The following is a 20,185-nucleotide window of genomic DNA, read 5'->3' on the forward strand; positions in this document are numbered from 1 at the left end:
TCCGGAAGCAGCTGGGCAGATGTAACCTCGTGATGGGGACAAGATAACCTGGGAAGAAAGGACCTCTTTGGGTACCACTGATGAAGTTGAACAAAGGACCTCTAAATCCATATTTTGAAGGGACACTTGACCTTAAAAGGGTGTGAAGTAATGGAAAAGCAGCAGAGAGAAAGGCATAGGCCTGGGCTTTAGAACTCACACAGTTCAGCCCTAACCCTCTCTCCCACTGCTCTCTAATCCTTCAGGGACTTCATCCTAGTCTCCTCCTCCATGAACTAAGGATAGTTGCAAGGTGTCAGAAAGCTTCATTGGGACGTTTGTGAACATCTGTATTCTCCACCCAGCGCCAGACAATGTGTGTGGGCCTTCCCTGAGGCTCCACTCTGTACCAGGCCCTGTTCTAAGCACCTCCATATTTCCTTCATCCCAATTCGCCGGGAGGCACTGGTTGCCCCAGGGTGGAGCTTGGAGGTGGTTTATCCCCTCCCTGTTGCTTCACCTGGTTTATGGATCTAGGTTTTCCTTGCCTCCTATGGGAACACTGACCTTGGAAAGTCCAATATGAAGCCTCTACAGAAGAACCCGCCTGCCAACACAGGAGACATAAGAGGGTCAGGTTTGTTCCCTGGGTTGGGAGGATCCCCTGGAGGAGGGCATGGCGGCCCACTCCAGTATTCTCGCCCGGAGAACTCCATGGACAGAGGAGCCTGGCGGGCTACGGTCCATGGGTCACAAAAGAGTCGGACACGACTGAGGGACTGTGCACTCACGTACAGAAGATCCACTTCCCCACAGAGTTTCTTCTCCAATAACATCTACTGTTCAGAATTACACCCAGGAAGGGGCAATTGGTGGAGTAATGGCCTGAGACAAAATGCAGAACCATCTCACCAACACCTCCCTTATCTCCCGGCATAGCCCTGCTGCCTATGTCTGCCTGGACGTGACCCAGGTCTGCACAAGTGGTCAGGGCCCTCGGGGCCCTGAAATCACCTTCGAGGGGCTCAGAGGTGCTTGTTCAAGGTCACATGAGCACCTAGGGGTAGGCTCAGAGGGCAGCCCAGGACGGCCTCGTCCTATAGCCTGTTCTGTACTCCCGCCCCCTCCTCACCCCCACAGGGTCTCTGGGAAACCCCAGCTTGCCCCCTGAACTCTCTGAGTCTTCCTCTTCCTTAATTAGTGGGCAGCTGGGGGGAAATGAAACACCTGCCACGTTCTTCCTTTTCCCAGCAAGGAGGCTCCCCAGGCTCCCCGCTCCCAGCAGGGCCCCGGCAGTCCACAGGCTGCCTTGGGCAAGCAGGCTTACACGTGCAGAGCCTCTCAATTAAACGTGGCTGCCACCCGCTGGGGGTCACGGTCCCAGGGCAGGGCTAGGGGATTTCCATCCAGGCCCCCAAGGAGGTGGGCTTTAAGAGGAAAGGGATCTAGCCACCATCAGCAGGTAGCCTTCCACCCCTGCAGGAAGTGGTCACAGTCTGTGTGTGTGTGTGTGTGTGTGTGTGCGTGCGCGCTTATGCGTTCAGACAGGGGAGAGCACAGACAGAGCAGAGAGATGGGACTCGAGATGGAGAGACAGAGGGAAGCCTGGTACCCAGGACCTGAGACAAAGTAAGAGGGGACTGGTCCAGCCACAGAGCTAGCTGGTGGCCCTGAAATCCCAAACGGGATTTGATTCCAGAACCCTGGACTTTTTATCCTCACCTCCTCTGGAGCTGTGGATCTGCCTGAGCCCCGCGCCTGTCTCCATCTAAGCCCAGCCCCGCGCTGCCTGCCTCTTCCTTCAGGGCTCCTAGGCACAGCTGGGATGATTTTTTATGGGGAGGAAAGAATGCAGGTCTCTCTGCCTCCTGCCTCCTCCTCTTCTCAAGCCCCAGCCCCGTCTTCCCTTGATTCATTTCCTCTCCGGATCTTCTCAAGCCAGCCAGGACTCTGTCATGATCCCTCTCCTTTCCCATTGCTTTCCCTCCAGAACTTGAACTCCAAATACCTGTAGTCATTCCTCTAATGGGAAGGGGTTGTGGCCCTCCCTAAATCAGGCCAGATGACTGGAATTGTTGCAGTTGGCCTGGGAAGACCGGATGTCTCTAATATTTACTACCGAGTGACTGTAAGTGGGGCAGTGGGCCTGGTGGGTGTGAGGCTTGGGTGGGGCTTGGCTCCATCTCCGGTGACAGCTCCGGGCCCCTGGGGAGTTGGAGGAGCCTTCCATGGGATGAAGGATGCTCAGAGGAGGAGCGGGCAGCCTCACCAGCCTGCCCTCAGCACAGGAAGATCGCTGTCTCGGGCGGGAGCGTGCCGTTTGCCTCTGGGTGGAGGAGCTTGTTGGGATCACCCAACTTTGAGAGGCCCCCACCCCGACGCTGTACATGGGCATCACTCAGCCAAGAGGGAGGTGAGCCAGGTGCTGTGTGGACCCCTCACCGACAGGCTGAGATCCAAGGAAGCTCAGAGGCTGAGATGAGAAGACAAAGCAAAAATGGTGGGACATTGACAGCACTTGGTATAGTTCGAGGAGCCGTGAAATCAGCAGCCTACATCTGGGCTGCAGCCCAGCTTCAATAGGGACTGTGTCATCTCCAGCAAGCTCCTTAACTTCTCTGGGCCACACTCACCATAAAATACTATAGTCATCTCTGCTCTGCTTTTGCCTCGCTGGACGGCTGTGAGGGTTAAGCAAGAACATAAATACAGGAGGGTTTTGGGAGCTGTAAAGCAGAGTATTGATGGGAAAAGTTGCATTGTGATTAATGTAAAAGCGAAAAGTGTTAGTAGCTCAGTCGTGTCCGACTCTTTGCAATTCCATGGACTGTAGCCCGCCAGGCACCTCTGTCCACGGAATTCTCCAGGCAAGAATACTGGAGTGGGTTGCCATTTCCTCCTCCAGAGTATCTTCCCCAGGGATCAAACCTGGGTCTCTTGCCTTCGCTGGCAGATTCTTTACCATCTAAAGCAGGAATTTGGTTAGATGTCAGGAGAACTTCCCTACTTAAGGAGGAGACATCAGAATGAGGTTATGGGATTTGTCCTCCTTCCTGAAGAGCTTTAAAAATAAGATCAGACCAGTTTGGCTGTTTAAAATAGTCTTGAGGTTGGCAGAGGCATTAGCCAAATGATTTTGGATGTCTTTTCCCTCTCCTGACACATAGTTAATTCAATCAGGAGGAAAGTGATCAGAGTCCACATCTCTGTGTGTGTATGTGCCTGTGTTTGTACCTATGTGTGTACCCACATTGGTCTATGGGTCTGTGTCTTATAATTTTGTCTTAGCGTGTGTCTGTGTGTCTCCAAGGCTATGTCTACATTGTTGTCTATGTGCCCATGTTTTATGTGTAGAGTAAGTTACTGAAGCCAAAAAACCTCAAGGTGACTCATCTTCATTACTGAATGGTTGGAAGAATTTCCTCCTGCCATGCTATCCATCTTGGGAGGACATGGACAAAGCATCAGGGTGAAAAGTGATTTTGAATTTGATTTTTATTTATTTGTTGTTGTTTTTGTCATACAACATTCTAAATTTGGGCTAAGAACTAGATGAAGGACACCGGCTCCGGAGTGTCCCGCTGAGGCCGGAATACAGGCTTCCCCACGTCCCTGTGATCTTGGGGTCTGACCGCCCCTCTCAAGCCCTCAGTTTCCACATCTGTACAATGGGGGCAATAACACCTCCCTCACAGGGCTGTTGTGAAGGCTGACTGCATTCGAGCCTGTAAAGTCCTTAGCACAGTGCCCAGACTATAGAAAGGGCTTTATATATGCCCCTCCTGTTACAGGCATTAGCTTTCAGCAGGATTTCCAGCCTGGCTCCCGACAGAGGTAGCAGAAAGAGCAGTGGCTGTGGAGCCACCTGGCCTCGGGTTCCAGGGTGCCTCTCAGGAGCTGTGTGGCCTTGGGTGAGTCACTTCACCTCTCTGATCCCCGTTCTCAGTTGTAAGTTGGGACCGATAACATACCTGCCTCATAGGATTATAGTGAGGCTCAAAGGAGAGAATGTAAGACTTTAACACAGCGTCCACTGCACTGCAGCACTTAAGAACAAAAAAATATCTGCCTGCGACAGACAGCGTCCCCTGGGAGTCCCTCCCCTTCCATTACCTGCTCCCCTCCACCTGCTTACAGCTGCCTGGGCTTCTGTCTTATCCCATCAGACACCAGTTCAGTTCAGTCGCTCAGTCGTGTCTGACTCTCTGCAAGCCCATGGACTGCAGCACGCCAGGCCTCCCTGTCCATCTCCAACTCCCAGAGTTTACCCAAACTCAGTCGGTGATGCCATCCAATCATCTCATCCTCTGTCGTCCCTTTCTCCCGCCTTCAATCTTTCCCAGCATCAGGGTCTTTTCAAAGACCCCTGTGGTGGGGGTGCAGGAGCTGCCAGGGCTCCCCCACCCCCTTACCCCAGCTCAGACCTGTGCCCTTTCCCGCCCAGTTCCCAGGACCCCTTAATACCCGAGAAGCCATTAAATATTTAAATCCGGGCTGTGTGGCAGCCAGGTTGCCCCAGCAACAGTCCTGCATATTTTGGGATGGATTACCAAGTCTTTCAAAGGGTCTCCCGCTGCTCTGGCCCGAAGGGGGATGAAATGTGGGAAGGGAGAACTGTCAGAGGGAGGGCGGGCTGGGGGCTCTGGAGCCCCACTGAGACTTACAGAGACCGTCATCGTGGGAATCAGCCGGAGGACTGGAGGGTCAGAGACAGGGCAGGATTCTCCCCGGTTTTCCAGAGTCTGGACTTGAATCCAGGCCTCACACCTGCCAGCTTGTTCTCTTTACTTGTTTCCACCTTGTGTGCGTGTTGTCTGGATTGGGGTCTGCACCCCAGTTCTGCCTCTCCAGCTAGACCACTGTGGGAACCTTACCTTCTCTGGGCCTCCATGTGCTGCTGGGGATAATTCAATCATTTCAGATGATGTTGGAACATTGTTCAGCACGGCTCCTGGCCCATGTGAAGCAGGAGCAGTCATTATGTTGATGATATTCCATCCCGGGGCTTCCCTGGTGGCTCAGCAGTAAAGAATCTGCCTGCCAATGCAGGAGAAGCAGGTTCAATCCCTGGGTCAGGAAGATCCCCGGAGGAGGAAGTGGCAGCTCACTCCAGTATTCTTACCTGGTAAATCTTATGGACAGAGGAGCCTGGCAAGGTATGGTCCATGGGGTCGCAAAGAATCAGATACGACTTAGCGACTGAACAACAGCCACCCCTGTTGCGCTAAGGGGACTCCAAGGAAGTGGGAGACACAGCCCCAGCCACCAAAGGCTTATATCTCATGGGAAGTTCTGCCAGCAGTGGTAAATTCTGAGGACACGTCCAGTGTCTCCTGTCCCCTCCAATCCCAGTGTGAGTCTGCCTGGGAGTTGTCTGGGATGCATTTTGAGACCAGCCCCCAGCATACGGCAGGGAGCACCCAGGCTGGGAGCCGGGGCTGTGCCTCCAGCCGTGACTCTGCCGTGTGTCCTTGGGCAAGTCCCTTCCCCTCTGGATGCCAGTCTCCTCGGCTGTGGGATGAGGGTGACTCTGAGTCACTTTCCGGGGCAGCCCCCTTTCCCGCTGGCATGGAGGCACCAGCCACCCATAAAGGTGGCCCATTCCCCACCCCACCTTATCCTGTGATGCCCTTTTAGGAAGTAAGCCTGAGGGGATGAGGCCAGCCCTTCTAGTCCATGTGACCTCCACATGGACTCTGCTCTCTAGTCCTCAAAGCACCTGCTTTCCTGTATTTTCTCCCCTCTTAAACCCCACTGCTGCCTCCCACCCCAGCCCCAGGCTCTCTCCAAAGGCAGGAGGATTTCCAGAGAATTAATATCTCTGTTCTAGAAGCTCCAGACACGTGCTGGCTCGTCCCAGTCAGAGGCCAGTGGTGCGGAATCCTTGCCTGCTTCTCCGTGAAGGGGAGGGTGGGTGAGTGGGAGGCCCAGAGGAGGCCAGGAGCCACGTGCTGGATGCTGGGTTATGTCAGGGAACCTGGGCTGCGGCTGTCCATGGTGATGGAGGAGGGACGCTGGGCATCGAACCAGCAGACGGCCATTGGCTGGTTGCACTGATACCCTTCTAGATTTGGGGAGCATGATTTTCAGCCGGCCTGGGGCCCCAGCATCCTGGATAGACCTCGGCTGGGGGGATCTCACCTTGAGGTCTTTGAACCCAACAGTGTAGACCCCTCCAGGGATGGATCGAAAGGAAAGGCCTATGCGAGGCCCCTCCTGGAGCCCACAGAATCCAAATCTCAGGGCTGGAACCTGGAAGTTCGAGGGCTTATTAACAAATTCCCCAGGGGCTTCTCAGACAGGCTGGCTCCCTGGCCGCCTCCTCCACCCTAGCTGGCTGGGTCTGCCCTGGGCGGGAAGGCGGCCACATTCAGCTACAGAAAGCTTAGGATTCTGATCCTTCCATCCCCCCCCCCCCCCCCCCACCTCTCCCCTGCCCCTGTAGTCCCATCTGCTCCTGCTATAAACTTGCTGCCCCTCTGCTGGGGGCAGGGGCTGAGGAGAGAGGACATCCTCTCTCTGGGGGTGGGGCTGGGGCGCTGGGGGGATGGAGATCAGAAGTAACAAAGTGGATTAATGAGCTACAGACGGGGAGGGCGTCACCATCAGGGATGATCTATGTCTCAGGCAAGAGTTCCCATTCCAGGGTCCACGGATCACACGGAACTCAAGAAACTGGCAAGCCTGGGAGGAAAAATTCTCTCTTTACTTTGACTAACATTTACCTGACCTTGAGCATATCCTCTTACTCCTGTTGATGTTCAGTCACTAAGTCATGTCCAGCTCTTTGTGACCCCATGGACTGCAGCACACCAGGCTTCCCTGTCCTTCACCGTCTCCCGGAGTTTGCTCAAACTCACGTCCATTGAGTCGGTGACGCCATCCGACCATCTTGTCCTCTGTGAGCACAGGCAACAAGCTGTAGTATTGTTAGCTGTACTTGTAATATTTCCATCGATGGGTGGAAGCGGATATTTTCACATCGCCCCCAAACTGTGGCAGATCTTTTGAAATTACAAGAGCCGTCAAATCTATCACTAGGTCTTGAATTTAATGAGTTAATAAAGAAGTATTTGTGTATTACAAACATTTTGAAAATATTTCGATAACATTATTTAATATAATTGGGTTAATCCCATGTATCTTATTTTACGTAGGGGTGGGGGAAAGGAGCTTAACTTTCGATCAGGCCGGGGGAATCCCTAGGGGAGGCTGCTCACTGTCTCTGAGCCCGGTTCAATCACAGGTCAGTGGGGGAGCAGAGCCGCTTCCTAGGACTCTTGAGAGGATCTGTATGCTGTTAGTTCAAGGCCAGATAGATACACAGTAAGAGTTCACTAGATGCAAGCTCTGGGTAGCATAAAGTTTAACACAAGCTTCCAGGAGGTGCCCTGGAGAATAAGGAGACTCAAGAGGTGTAACCAGAAGCCACCCTTGAACCAGGCTGGGCAGGGAGAACCCACATGGGGAAGAAGGCTGCCAGACCTGGGGTCACAATGATACTTCCCAGCACCTCGTCCCACAGAGCTGTAGGTTTACCCCCAAAGACCTGCTGCTGCTGCTAAGTCACTTCAGTCGTGGCTGCCTCTGTGCGACCCCATAGACGGCAGCCCACCAGGCTCCCCTGTCCCCAGGATTCTCCAGGCAAGAACACTGGAGTGGGTTGCCATTTCCTTCTCCAATGCATGAAAGTGAAAAGTGAAAGTGAAGTCGCTCAGTCGTGTCCAACTCTTAGCAACCCCATGGACTGCAACCTACCAGGCTCCTCTGTCCATGGGATTTTCCAGGCAAGAGTACTGGAGTGGGGTGCCATTGCCTTCTCTGCCAAAGACCTGCAGTGCTCACTAAATGAAGAATGAATGAAAGAAGGTGTTTTCTGATGTAAATTACCACAAGAATAATGTGTGTCTGGGAGAGAGTTTGTTCTTTGCCCATCCAGGCGGGCCCTGGGGTAGACGCTCTCTGAATTCCATGAAAGCAGCCAAGCTGGCTACCAGCCTTTGGTGGAGGGTGCAGGGCCTTCCCAGAGGCCTTTGCACATGGGTCGTCTCAAGGGCAAAGGCAGAAAGATGGAGCCAATGCCCCGTCCCAGGAACTGTCATGGACGAGCGCCTTCTGTGGTTCTGAGTCCAGTTCAGGTCCGTGGGGCAGGGGACAAGGATTGTAGCAAGGGTCACTCTGGGGACTGACTACCCAAAGTCCCCGGGCCACACCTCTGGAGGATGACCAGGGCAGAAGGACAGGAACCCTGCTTTGTTGCCCAGCAATTTCTCCAACCTTAGGCCAGGGGTCTCATCTCTCCGAGCCTCAGTTTCCTCTTTTATAAAGCAGGAGTGCCTATCTCCTGGGTGATTGAGAAATAATGTGTGTAAAATGCTCTCCAAAGTCAAAATAAATTAAGATGTTAGTCTCAGGAGGCTGCCTTGAGTGGTGGGAAGAGTGTGAGTGCTGCTAAGTATCTTCAGTTGTGTCTGACTCTTTGCGACCCCATGGACTGCAGCCTGCCAGTCTGTGGGATTCTCCAGGCAAGAATACTGGAGTGAGTTGCCATTTCCTTCTCCAGGGAATCTTCCCGATCCAGGGACTGAACCCCGTCTCTTACATTTCTTGCATCAGCAGGCGGCTTCTTTACCACTAGCGCCACCTGTGAAGCCCCAGGTGGGCAGAGCACAGGGCTTAAAATCAGGAGTTCCTAGTTCTGACCCTGCTGTGTGACTTTGGACCAGACCCTGCCCTTCTCTGGGCCTCAGCATCCCCCAGTGTGAAAAGAGAAAGTTGGAGTCAGACCTCACTAAGGCGTCCTTCCCTGAAGATCCTCCGATGGCAGAGGCGAGGGCCCGTGGCAGGAACACGCAGTGCCCAGAGCTGGTTCAGCTCCTGGATCAGAGACTGTGCTTTCCAAGACTCTGCAGCCACTCTGCTTCCTCGACATTCAAGATTTAGTGAGTGTGGGCCCGGGGAAGGCTGTCACTTAGGATCTGCTGCATCTACCACAGGCTCTGCCTCCAGGAGCCTAATTAGATGTTATCCCCCATCAGCTGTGTCCATGTCCCCACGTCTGTGCCATTCATCAGGCACGCCAGGATTGGGGGCCAATTGCTTGTTTATGAGACCGTCTGTCTTGAGATGAAGCGCAGCAAGCACCGCCAGTGAGCAGATAAGTTCCTCCCCCCTCGGCTTGGAACCTGACGACAAGCATCGTCGATGTTCCCGCAAGTCTCAGCCCCAAGCCCTTACTTTTTTTTTTCTTTTTTGGCCAGACCGCTCAGCACATGGGCTCTTGTTCCCTAATCAGGAATTAAACCCGTGGCCCGAAGGGCAGAGTCTTAACCATTGGACTGCCAGGGAAATACTGCCTTACTTTTTTTGTTTGTTTTTTCTAAGCCTCAGTCCCTTGTCCCGAAGAAGGAACACAGGGGTCCTAGAGTCAGGCAGACTGGGGTCAGTTCTGGCTCTAAGGGCTTTCCGAGCCCCTTCGGGCCTTAGTTTCCTCTTCTGTGAAAGGGAACAATGGCAATTCATCTAATTTGCAGATCTCTTTGGAGGATCAAGTAAGGTCATTATAGGAAAATGCCCAGAACGCAATGCCCTGCAGCATCACTGAGGCTCAAAAATGCTGGTCCCTGCCAACAAAAATGTGTGTCCTCCCCTCACACAGGCCCCCCAGGCTTCTAGGCTGCCCCTGTCACACCCCCTGTCACCTTCTAAGGCGGTCAGTGCTCATTTCCCTTCCTGCCCAGCTCGGGGTCAGTGTGGCTGTTAACAGTTCTGAGTACCAGGTTATGAATTCTCAGTGGACTGGAGTCCTTGAGGGAGGGAAGCCGCTGGCCTCCGTGCCTTGAACCCAGCCCAGTGCTGGCATAAACACCCAGGAAGGAAGGAATGCTAAAGTGCTTTTACCGACACTACCTCTTTGAATCCACGCACTGACCCTGGGAGTTAGATGTGAGAATGCCCATCTCAGAGGTGAAGCCATGGAGGCTCAGGTGATGAGGAGGCTGGCCCAGGCCTCCCAGCTTGTTGGCGGCAAGGGCACTGGTTGAGACCCAGGTGAGGCTGGTCCCCTGGGACTCCCAGACCACAGGGCCCTCGCCTGGCAGGAGCGAATACAAGACATTTCTTGGCTCCCAAAGCAGGTCTACCTTTGCTTCCTCTGATGGGGGTTTTGCCCTGTCTGTCCACGTGCTTTCTCTTCTCTCTCTCCTGAAAGCACGCCTGGGGTGGGGGCTAGAGGCGGTGAAAGTAAAAGCAGTGATTTATGAACTGAGCTGTTCTTCTTCATCAAAGAACCGCTCCTGGGCCTGCTCTGTGCAGATGGAACCGAGTGGCCATCTGGGGGCAGTGGGAGAGGCAAGATGAATAAAGCTGTCTGGCCCAGGCCGGCGCCTGCAGAGGAGAACCCGGCAGGGCCATGTGACCTCGTCCCATGTCTGCCCCTCTCTGGGCCTCGGGGCTCCCATCTGTCACTGATGGCAGGACGGGGTCATCCCCCAGAGGCCTGCAGCTGGCACGAGGGAGGATGCTAGCCGGTCCCTGGGACGCGCTCGCCTGGTTGCCTGACTCTGGGCTGACAGCACTGGGTTAGAAACTTTGGAGACTGAGGCATCGCACTCCTTCTTTCTGGCTAGCCATGTCCATGGACCTTATCGGAAGTTCTGGTTTGGAGTCTAGCAGACTTAGGCTTGATTCACGGCCAGGTCTTACGAAACATGTGATTAAAATCCAGGCCAGTTAATTATATTCTCTGAGCCTCAGTTCCCTCATCTGTTAAATGAGTTAACAATGATACCCATTTCCTAGGTGAAGATTAAATAAAAGAATGTGGGAGAAATGCTTAGCAGAGTCTGATATATGGTAAATGCTCAATACCACCAGTTATTATGAGGTTCAGTTATCACAAAGTTGGAGCAACTAATTTGACTTTAGGGCCACTAAGAGGAAAGATAGATATATAGATAGATACACACACACACACACACACACACACACACACACATATATATATGTCCCTCCTGACCAAGTCAGATGTCCGTGGTCTGCCCCACGCCCACCTCCATTGATAACTGGTGAACATGGTCTGGGCATCCACCTATTTTCAATATATGAGGGTGCTGATAATAATAACTCCTCATAGGAGCAGTGCTTTGCAGTTTTCCAAGTGCTTTCACAATATATCACTTCATGTCATGTGCCTCACTGCACGAATTCTTACAACCACCCCTGGCTTCAAAGTTGAGAATCGCAGTTTTCAGAGGAGAACCTAGCATCTCAGGGAGGGCGGTGACTTTCTGAAGGCCTCCAGGGAGCTGGCCGGGGCAGGGGCCGTCCCAGGCTGTGCAGAGGCACTGGTGATGGCTGAGCGTGGCGGGCATCTCCCAGGCCATCCTTTCCCAGCTTCCCCTTAGGGCAGATCTCTGCTGTGTCAAAAAACAGTTGGGGAGGGGGCATCCTGGCAAAGAGGAGGGCAGAAGATGTCAGAGATTCACATGGAGTTCAGCACCTCCTCCCTTCCCCTGGGGTGGGGGGGCTTCTGCATCACCCAGCCCTTCATCCCAGCCTCAGTGTCCAGAGGAAGGTGGGTCACATCACATCCAGGACAGCTACCAGCCTGAGATGCTGGGCAGAGAATGGTGATATTGGCATGCAGGCTAGGATGGGGCAGGAGAAGGACAGGGATAAGAGAAAACTATGACCCCCTCCTGCTTCCCTGAGCCCTGGGGTCAGGCGTGGGATGTAGTCCCTGAACTAGACTCTCAAGCTCCCCTTCCGAAGGCTGCAGAAACCTGAGTTTTAAGAAGGAACTGAAGTTGGCTTCATCTTGCCCAGGAAGCCACCCTTGGACAGTTCCAGCCCAAATGTCCTTGGCCCTCGCCTAGACCTGTGGGTTTTTCACTGCAGATGTCCACCTGGGTAGCAGGGTCCTACCTGGTAGAGACAGTGTCCTCCCTTCCCCACAACCCCCAGGGCCAGTTTCAGGGGATCCCTCACTGTTCAGATGGGACTGGGCTTCTAGCCTCTTCCCTACTCCTGCCCCCAACACAGATATTCTACCATCTTGCCTGAAGTTTCTAGGAGAAAGAGCCTAGAAATCTCAGGAGGATACTCAGCTTTGCCACTTAAATTTCTAAGGCTCAGCTTCCTTCTATAAAATGGGGCAATAGTCCACCTTCCAAGGCCGTCATGAGGATTCACCATAATTACATGGGTGGATGCACAGCCCTTTCCACGAAGGCTAGTTTTGATTCTGACTCCTGGGTGTGGATTCCTGGTCCATAACTTGCTAGCTGTGTGATGCTGGACAAGTCGCTTCCTTCTCCAGATCTCAGTTTCCATTGTAAAATGAGGGTGATGGTATGTCTACTTCCTAGGCTTGTTCTTGGCATCTAATGAGCTCATGTATGTAAGTGTGTAGCCCAAAGCCATGCAGCAGATACCAAGGCAAGTGGCTGAAGAACTTTCCACGTGTTTAGGTTCAGGGCAGACTACCAGCTTCCAGGGCCTCCGAGAGCTCGCAGGAGGGAGGCCCCTTCTCCTGCCTTCCTTCCCATCTGCCCATCCCCACCTCTACACTCCCTCCAAACTTACTCCCCTGCACCATCCCCTCCCCAACTGAAAGCTCCCCAACTGCCCCCAGTGGAGTTACTCCAGGGGAGAGTTTGTCGCCCTTCCTGTGGTCCTCAGCCCTATTGACATCCCTTCCCTTGGCCCCTCCAATCTCTGACCCCGACCACCACCCAAGTGTGAGTTCATGCTTATTTGCATCTCTGTTCCCTAACACAGCACCCAGCACAGAGTAGATGGGTGGATGGGTGGATGGATGGAGGGATAAATGGAGAGAGGGAGGGATGTATTGTGTTGGCCAGAAAGTTCATCCAGGTTTTTCCATAACATCTTATGGCCAACCTAGTATATGGATGAATGGATGGCTGGACAGAGAGGAATCTTCCGTCTACAGCTCAACCACCCCCACCCCCCCACCACTGATGAGATGGGAAAGGAATCTGAACTGGTACCCGAGGCCCAGACATCCCCGCTTCCTGCGCATGGGGATGCCCGTGCAGCCCGTGCCCCCGGCCTCGGTTTTCCCTGGCAGTGTCTTCCGGCCCATGTTTGAGCAGGAGCAGCTGCGGAATTCCCCACTCGTGGGATCGGCCAGGCGTCTCCATATGGGCCCCCGCGACTGCTGAAACCACACCCTCATTTCCACTGCTGGGAGCTGGCTGGCTAAAAGAGCCTTCTGGCAAATCCTTAGGCAAAGCTAAGGAACCCTTTCCAGCGTCAAATTTCTCTCCCCCTGGGAGTCAGGGTTTCTGGGGAGGGCGTTTGATTTACAGGGCCTGGCCGGCTCTCTCTCTCTGCTGGGGCATCACTGCAGATGCCCAGGGAGCAGCCAGGTGGCATCCCAGGGTATGGGCCCCCACGCCTCCTCCCGGTTCATCAGCCGCATGCAGCAGTGTGTGATGAAGCCCGTGCCAGAAACCGCGAGTCTCTTGGAGATGAGGTTCCCCATGCAGCCCCACCGCGGGCAGCCAGCAGCTGCCATGCGGGCAGAGGGCAGGCGCGGCGTGCGGGCCTCCCCAGCTGGAGTGCCCCAGGTGCCGAGAGCTTTTCATCAGCGCTAATGGGCCCAGATCGGCAAGGCCCTGAATGTGTGTCCGAAGGGCGGGCAGGTGTTCACATGCAGCTTCCCGAATGTGGCTGCTCCTTATTTCTAGAGTAATTGAGTATTTTCTCTTACAGGACAAGCTGGCCCAATAAGGGAGACTGACCAGGAGACGCTGTCCTGCTGACGTCGGAAGAACTGTCCAGGAGAAAAGTCAGTAATTGCTCCCCGCACCCCCTCCCTGCCCCTGCCGTATCCCCGACTCCACCCCATCTCCCCGGAAGATCTCAGCCTGTCCTTTCCCGGATCCCCCCCTGCCGTCTCTCGTTCCCCGAATCTCACCGTGTCTTTCTCCATCTTCCTCTCTCTTTCTGACTTTGCCTATCTCTCTGATTTACTGAGTCTCTATTTTTCTCTGTGTCTGTCTTCTTTTTTCCCGCTTTCCATTCATTCCTTCATCCAGACAGAGAAACTGAGGACCCACACCTGCCAGGCACTGCTCTAGACACTAGAACATGGCAGTGAGCAAAACAAGTCCACGCCTTTCTCAGCATGCATTCTAACAGGGGAAGATGTGTGCTACCAAAAGAAATAAGTGAAATATTGAGACTAGCCGCAGGGCACTGGCCTAGGCTTTAAGAAACAGGTCTCCCCAGGCCCAGATCCCTCACTAATTGGCTCTGTAACTTAGCTACACCTCCTTTCCCTTTTGAAACCTGTTTTTCCATTTCCACGGTGACATAAGTTACACAAGGACTGGACTCTAAATCAGTTATTACACAGACAGAAGTGTCACATTATAGTTCCCCTTCAAGTCCATAAACACCTTTGGCTTTGTTATACATGAAACAGCCCGTTGCATCCAGGGTCACATTAAGTCATAAAACACCCATCTGTGAGCAGGGAAGCCTCAGTGTCCGGGAGCAGGGGGCGCTGTGACAGGCACACGAGACTTGAGACTATGAGAGCCATGGCCGCAAGTCCACAGCTCCCACTCAGGCTCACCCTGGGGCAGGCGCCCGCGTGGAAGGGCAGCCGGATCCACAAACCTCAACTGCCTTCCCAGCACCTGTGAGATTTGAGTTCATGAGTGGTGCAGTGGTAAAGAATCTGCCTACCAACGCAGGAGACCAATGCAGGAGACTGGAGAAGGAAATGGCAACCCGCTCCAGTGTTCTTGCCTGGAGAATCCCAGGGACAGAGGAGCCTGGTGGGCTACAGTCCCAGGGACAGAGGAGCCTGGCGGGCTACAGTCCATGGGGTCGCAAAAGAGTTGGACATGACTGAGTACTTGGGCAGAGGAGGTGTGAAGACAGGCCTGAATTTTAGAGGAAAATGGGTGAATGGGGCAAGGGAATTAGCATTCATTGAAAACGAGGATTAAGAGCTGTGGTTCCAGGGACCTTCCTGGTCATCCAGTAACCAGGACTTCACGTTTCCAATGCAGGGGGCCCGGGTTCAATCCCTGGTCAGGGAACAGGATCCCACACACCACGACTGAGGGTCTGCATGCCATGAATAAAAGATGCCACATGCTGCAACTAGAGCCAAATAAATAAAAATTAACTTTTAATTAAAAAAAAAAAAAAGAGTTGTGGTTCTAGATTAAGACAGACCTGGGTTCAAATCCTGGCTCGGGTATTTCCATGCTGTGTGACCTTAGACAAGTGATTCCTCCGAGGCTTAATTCCCTCACCTGAAACAAGGGCATTGACATTACCTACCTCCAGGAGTTTCACGAAGACTAAATGAGGTTGTGCGTGTTCCTTGGCACATAGTAAGACTCAAGGGGAGCCGGATGTTACTCACTGTTGCTGTTACCATCTACCTTGCACCAAGCTTTGTGCTCTGTATTTTCCATCCATTATGAGGAAGGCATTATTTTTGTATAATTTTAAAGATGAGGAAACTCAGATGCACGCAGTACAAGAACTTGCTTGAGGCCACCAGCTGAGCCTGGCTGAGCTGGGATGTGGTCCTCCGTCAGGCTCCCAAGCCCTCTGTCCACTTGGTTCCCTGCCCTGGAGCTGGGCCCAGGCCCCCTGCCTCCATCTGTCCTCCAGCTCACATCATCTCTCTCTCTACCTTCCTCACCTTGGTCAGAGGCTCTTCCCAGGAGACACGTCCTCTTTTATTGCATTCGCCTGGGAGCCCAGCACTCCACAAGCTGCCCATTAGATGTAATCTCTAATGAACGTGATACATAATAAATACAGGTAGCCCGTTTATGAGCTGCTATGTTTATTATGCCCCTTAATTGCCAAACAGTCAGAGCCAGCTGAAGCCAGATCCGACCCTGGGGACTAGGCTTTGCCTGGGTGGGCCGAGGAGGGGGCCTCCCGCCTCCTGCAGACTCTCTCAGCATCTCACAGGGGCGGTCCCTCCTGTCCTCCAAAGGCCCGTCCAAGTCCGAACCTGATGGCAGGAGCTCACAGGCCGTCACACTCCTTCTCCATCATTTTGCAGATGGAGACACTGAGGCTGCAGAGAAGTGACTTGGGGCTGGACGTGGGGCTCCCGGCTCCCCATCCAGGGCTCCTTCTGCCCTCTGTCTGCCGCAACCGGCCCCTGGGGCAGGGAAAGCACAACATGTGGACTGGGCTGAGGGGCCCGCTCACAAGCTCCAGGAGGTTGAGCAGGCCACTTCACGCCCTGAACCTCAGTGTCCTCACCTATGAAATGAACACGGTGCTTCCTGCCTTTGACACTGTGGAAAGATTCAGGGCAGTCACGTCCTGGAGCTGGCATATGGCTGGCAAGGAATCCGTCTTCAGTGACTGCTCTTTCCTGTCTTCTTCCCCCTGTCCAAGGAGCATGGGGTCTCAGCAGACATGTGGAGTTGCATCGGCCAAGTGCCCGAGGGAGAGGGGTCAGCATGCAGTGCCTGGGTGCAGGTCATTATCCTGGGGTCCTGGTCTCATGGGCCACAACAGCCCAGTGAGTCACCTGTGACTATCAAGTTAGGTGTGTTCCGAGTAAGAGCTGTCCACCCCACGCTGAAGCAGGCTCTGTGGGGAGCCCTGACGTAGGATGTCTCATTTAATCCTCACAACATGCCACGATGTAGGTCCTAAACACCCACGTTCATGGATGAAGAAACGGAGGCTCTAAGAGGTTACATCATTTACCAGGCACAGAGGTAGAGAGGTGTGAAGAGCCAGGATCAGAGCCCAGGTGTGTCTGACTTCAGAGACCCCGCTTGGGACTGTCCCATTTAGATGCAGGTTAGATGCTGCTTCTAGAAGGTCAGAGATGGAGGAGTTGGAGGAGGGTGGCTGGCTTGGTCTGGGGACCTGTTCTGGAGGTCGAGAGCCTGGGCTTGGAGACGATGCAAGAGACAAGGATGAGCCATTGTCAGGGACGATGGGTTAACAACTGATGCGCATGGCATGGACCTGGAGTTGCTACACAGACCTGCCATACCCACAGGTCCCCACTGCGTCTCAACCTTCTGCGGGCTGCTGGGAGGACAGGGCCTGGAACAAGGATCCTCCTGGACCTGCCATCTTCTCCCCAGGGCTGTCAGAAAGAAAGTGTGGGAATACTGAATGTGGTGTACTGAACATGACCACGGCTTATCTGCACCTTGAAGGCTGACTTGTGATAGCGGATGCCATCTGCTTCTCCCGGGCACAGGGGAAGGCTTGTTTTCAAGCTGCAGTGCCTGGCATCAAGTCATTGCACAATAAATGCTGGCAGGATAGAACTGTATTCAGTGGTCTGTCCCACTACCATGGACGTACTTAAGAGTCCATAGGGACCAGGGAGGCTCCAGGGGAAGGTGGGATGCGGTAGGTCTCATGATGGAGGTAGTCAGGGTTGGGAGAGCGTCTGGGGGCTTGAGGCCCCAGGAGGTGCCAGCAACTCTTTCTCTGCAACACCCCCTCCCCCGGGGGCAGGTCCTTCTGGTCAGAGGGCATGTGGGGTGGTAGGAAGTTTGTCAGGCCTGGGTCCTGATCCTGCTCCATGACTTCCGCAAGACCCTCACAGCTCTGAGCCTTAGTTTCTCATCTATCAAATAGAAGGCTCATGCCTGCAATCAAGTAACATCATGACGTCATACTCTGAGCGTCCGTCACGTGGTGCTAAGCATGTTTATGCATTATTCCAGTTAATCCCCCCAGTACCGCTGGGGAGGAAGCTTCTGTTTTTAATCTCCCTTTTCAACTTGGAGCGAGCCGGACTCAGAGAGATGGAATCATCTGCCTGAGTGCATGCGTGCGTGCTAAGTCACTCCAGTCGTGTCTGACTCTTTGCAACCCTATGCACCATAGCCTGCCAGGCTCCTCTGTCCATGGGATTCTCCAGGCAAGAATACTGGAGTGGGTTTCCCTGCCCTCCTCCAGGGGATCTTTCCAACCCAGGGATTGAACCCGCATCTCTTACGTCTCCTGCTTTGGCAGGTGGGTTCTTTACCACGAGTGCCACCTGGGAAGCCCCCGTTTGCCTGTGACAACACAGCACATGAATGGTAGAGAACCCAGGCTGGCTGGCTCACAAGTCCTCACTCCCAACTCCAGCACCCCAGGGCAGAGCCCTGTGATGAGGAAACTGTGAGCAACTCTTCTCTTCCCCTCTCAGCTCCAGAGGCAGCCTGGCCAGTGGGACACCCCAAGGGGGAGGAGGCAGAGGATGGGCAAGGGTTCTTTCTGGATGGGGTCCCCCAGCGAGAGGACTGAAGGGGCCTTGCCGTTTTGCAGGGGGATCACCATGGAAGGAGACTGTCTGAGCTGCATGAAGTATCTGATGTTTGTGTTCAATTTCTTCATATTTGTGAGTATTCCTGGAACGTGTCTGGGGTTCTCCCCCGGCCTCTGCAGGGTGGGGGAAACTGACTGCTGCTTGCTAAGAGTCACGTGGGGCTGAGGTCCAGGGCCAGTGCTAGCAGCTGCCCTACCTGCCTGGCTGGGGGTTCGTGGTGGGGAGACCCTGAGTAGTGCCCACCCCACTCGGAGAGCCCGCCATCACAGGAGAGACGTTTTGCACAGTCCTAGGATAGTTCAGCTGTTCTAAAAGAAAGGGGGCAGAGGCTTTGGCCCCGGCTACTACCCTGGGGTCTGACCCCTCATAGGGAGCTGAGGTGAAAGGGAAGGTGGAGATGATCAGAGGGTAGCAGGAGCTGCCACCAAGCCCTGACCCCCTGAACAGTTGCGGACTGCGGAGCAGAGCGGACGTAGCCACCTGATGCGGTCTGAAGCCTCCCCAGGACTGGGACACCTGGGTTCACAGCCCGACTCTGCACCTCACCCACGATGTCATCCAAAACACGTGCCGCCTCCCTGAACCTCAGTATCCTCATCCCTTAATCTTCTACCTCAACAGATTCTTTGACAATGAAGCAAGATTAGTTTAGGAAGTGCCTGGAATGTATCGGCTCCATCCCTATCCAACTTATGGATTCTATACAGGAAAGAACAGAGGCCCCGAGGGCCCAGGGGGTCAGCCCAGAGCCCTGCAACCCTGCCCACCTGCTCTGCTCAGACCTCTGGCCTCTCCCGGGAGCAGAGCTGCGCTCGTCACATGACCCCACCTCAACCTTTGACCTTAGTGCAGCCAAGACCTGGATGAGTAAACAGCCGCTGAAGTCCGCCAGGGCAGGATCCCTAGGAAAGAGAGGCCCCTTCTGGTCAAGACTGACTCCGTCTGTCTGTCTGTCTGTCTCCATCTATTCTGTGTACACTTCAGCAACTTTCCTGGATTTCCCTCCCCTGCCCCTAATTCTGAAGAGCAGGCAACCCCACAGACTTGAATTCTAGACCCAATGTCCAAGTGGGATGACCCTGGGCCATTGTGCCTGAGCCCCCCTTGAAGCAGAACTCAGCACACAATTGTTAAAACTCCCAAACCTCCAGCAACCGTGAGGAGGGGACACTGATTTTTCTGGAGGTTTTGGGGGGAAACCAGGGAGAAAAACCAGACAGCAAAACGTTGCTTCTGCTGTTGGCTGTGCCTGGTCCCCTGGGCCTCTGTGGTCCAACCCTCCCCCCGCTGCACCTGAAAGGACCGTCTTTTGCCCCAAACCATCCAGCTTTTCCCCCCCTGCTTACAGACCCTGTCTGTGAGCCGGCAGTTTTGCGTCATTTTGCATCATTCCTCCGGTCTTCCCACCACACGGGGATTTCAAGCACTTCCCTGTCTTTAAAATCCATGACGCCCAGTGATTTCTCCTGCAACAGGTCTGTTTCCAAGAGACTGGTCTGTGCCCAAGACCAATGGAATGGATGTCTATTGAACCCTGCTAGGCACCTTCAAGTCCTTGGGATGTGGGAAACAGTGTCTTCGTTTAACCATGAGGCAGCTAGGGCTCAGAGAGGTTAAGGCACTTTACCAAGGTCTCACAGCTAATACGTGGCACAGCCCTTTCTCTGGACTAAGCTGCCTCTCTCAAGAGATAAATAAGGCGTGGAGAAGTGGACCGTGGAGATGAAGTCATGAACAAGAAGGAGCAGATTTGAGAGTGGGGAGCCTGCCCCAACTGAGAGTTCCTGTAAGGACAAAGAGGATGGCTTCCGTCTGTGTTTTCCCAGCATAGGTGTCAGAGCATGTTCATGAACTTGGGGAGGGTCCTGGGCCTGGAGTCGGGGGACCTGGGGCTCAGCCCTG

The 20,185-nt window shown here is 54.0% G+C and overlaps 1 protein-coding gene across 4 annotated transcripts in view; it reads left to right on the forward strand.

Annotated features, from left to right (window-relative positions):
- Window positions 1-20,185, forward strand: part of TSPAN18 (tetraspanin 18) — a 199,448-nt gene that overhangs the window by 154,845 nt on the left and 24,418 nt on the right. For 3 of the 4 annotated variants that reach the window (XM_043910022.1, XM_043910031.1, XM_043910041.1), the window contains 2 exons: window positions 13,720-13,795; window positions 18,283-18,355. In XM_043910022.1, the coding sequence (XP_043765957.1) occupies window positions 18,293-18,355 (63 nt within the window). In that variant the 5' untranslated portion in view covers window positions 13,720-13,795; window positions 18,283-18,292. Of the gene's footprint in view, window positions 1-2,058; window positions 2,108-13,719; window positions 13,796-18,282; window positions 18,356-20,185 lie in introns of those variants that run through there. The other variant, XM_043910050.1, reaches the window with a different exon arrangement.

This window comes from Cervus elaphus, chromosome 1 (assembly GCF_910594005.1).
Source record: "Cervus elaphus chromosome 1, mCerEla1.1, whole genome shotgun sequence".
Classification (NCBI taxonomy): Eukaryota; Metazoa; Chordata; class Mammalia; order Artiodactyla; family Cervidae; genus Cervus; species Cervus elaphus.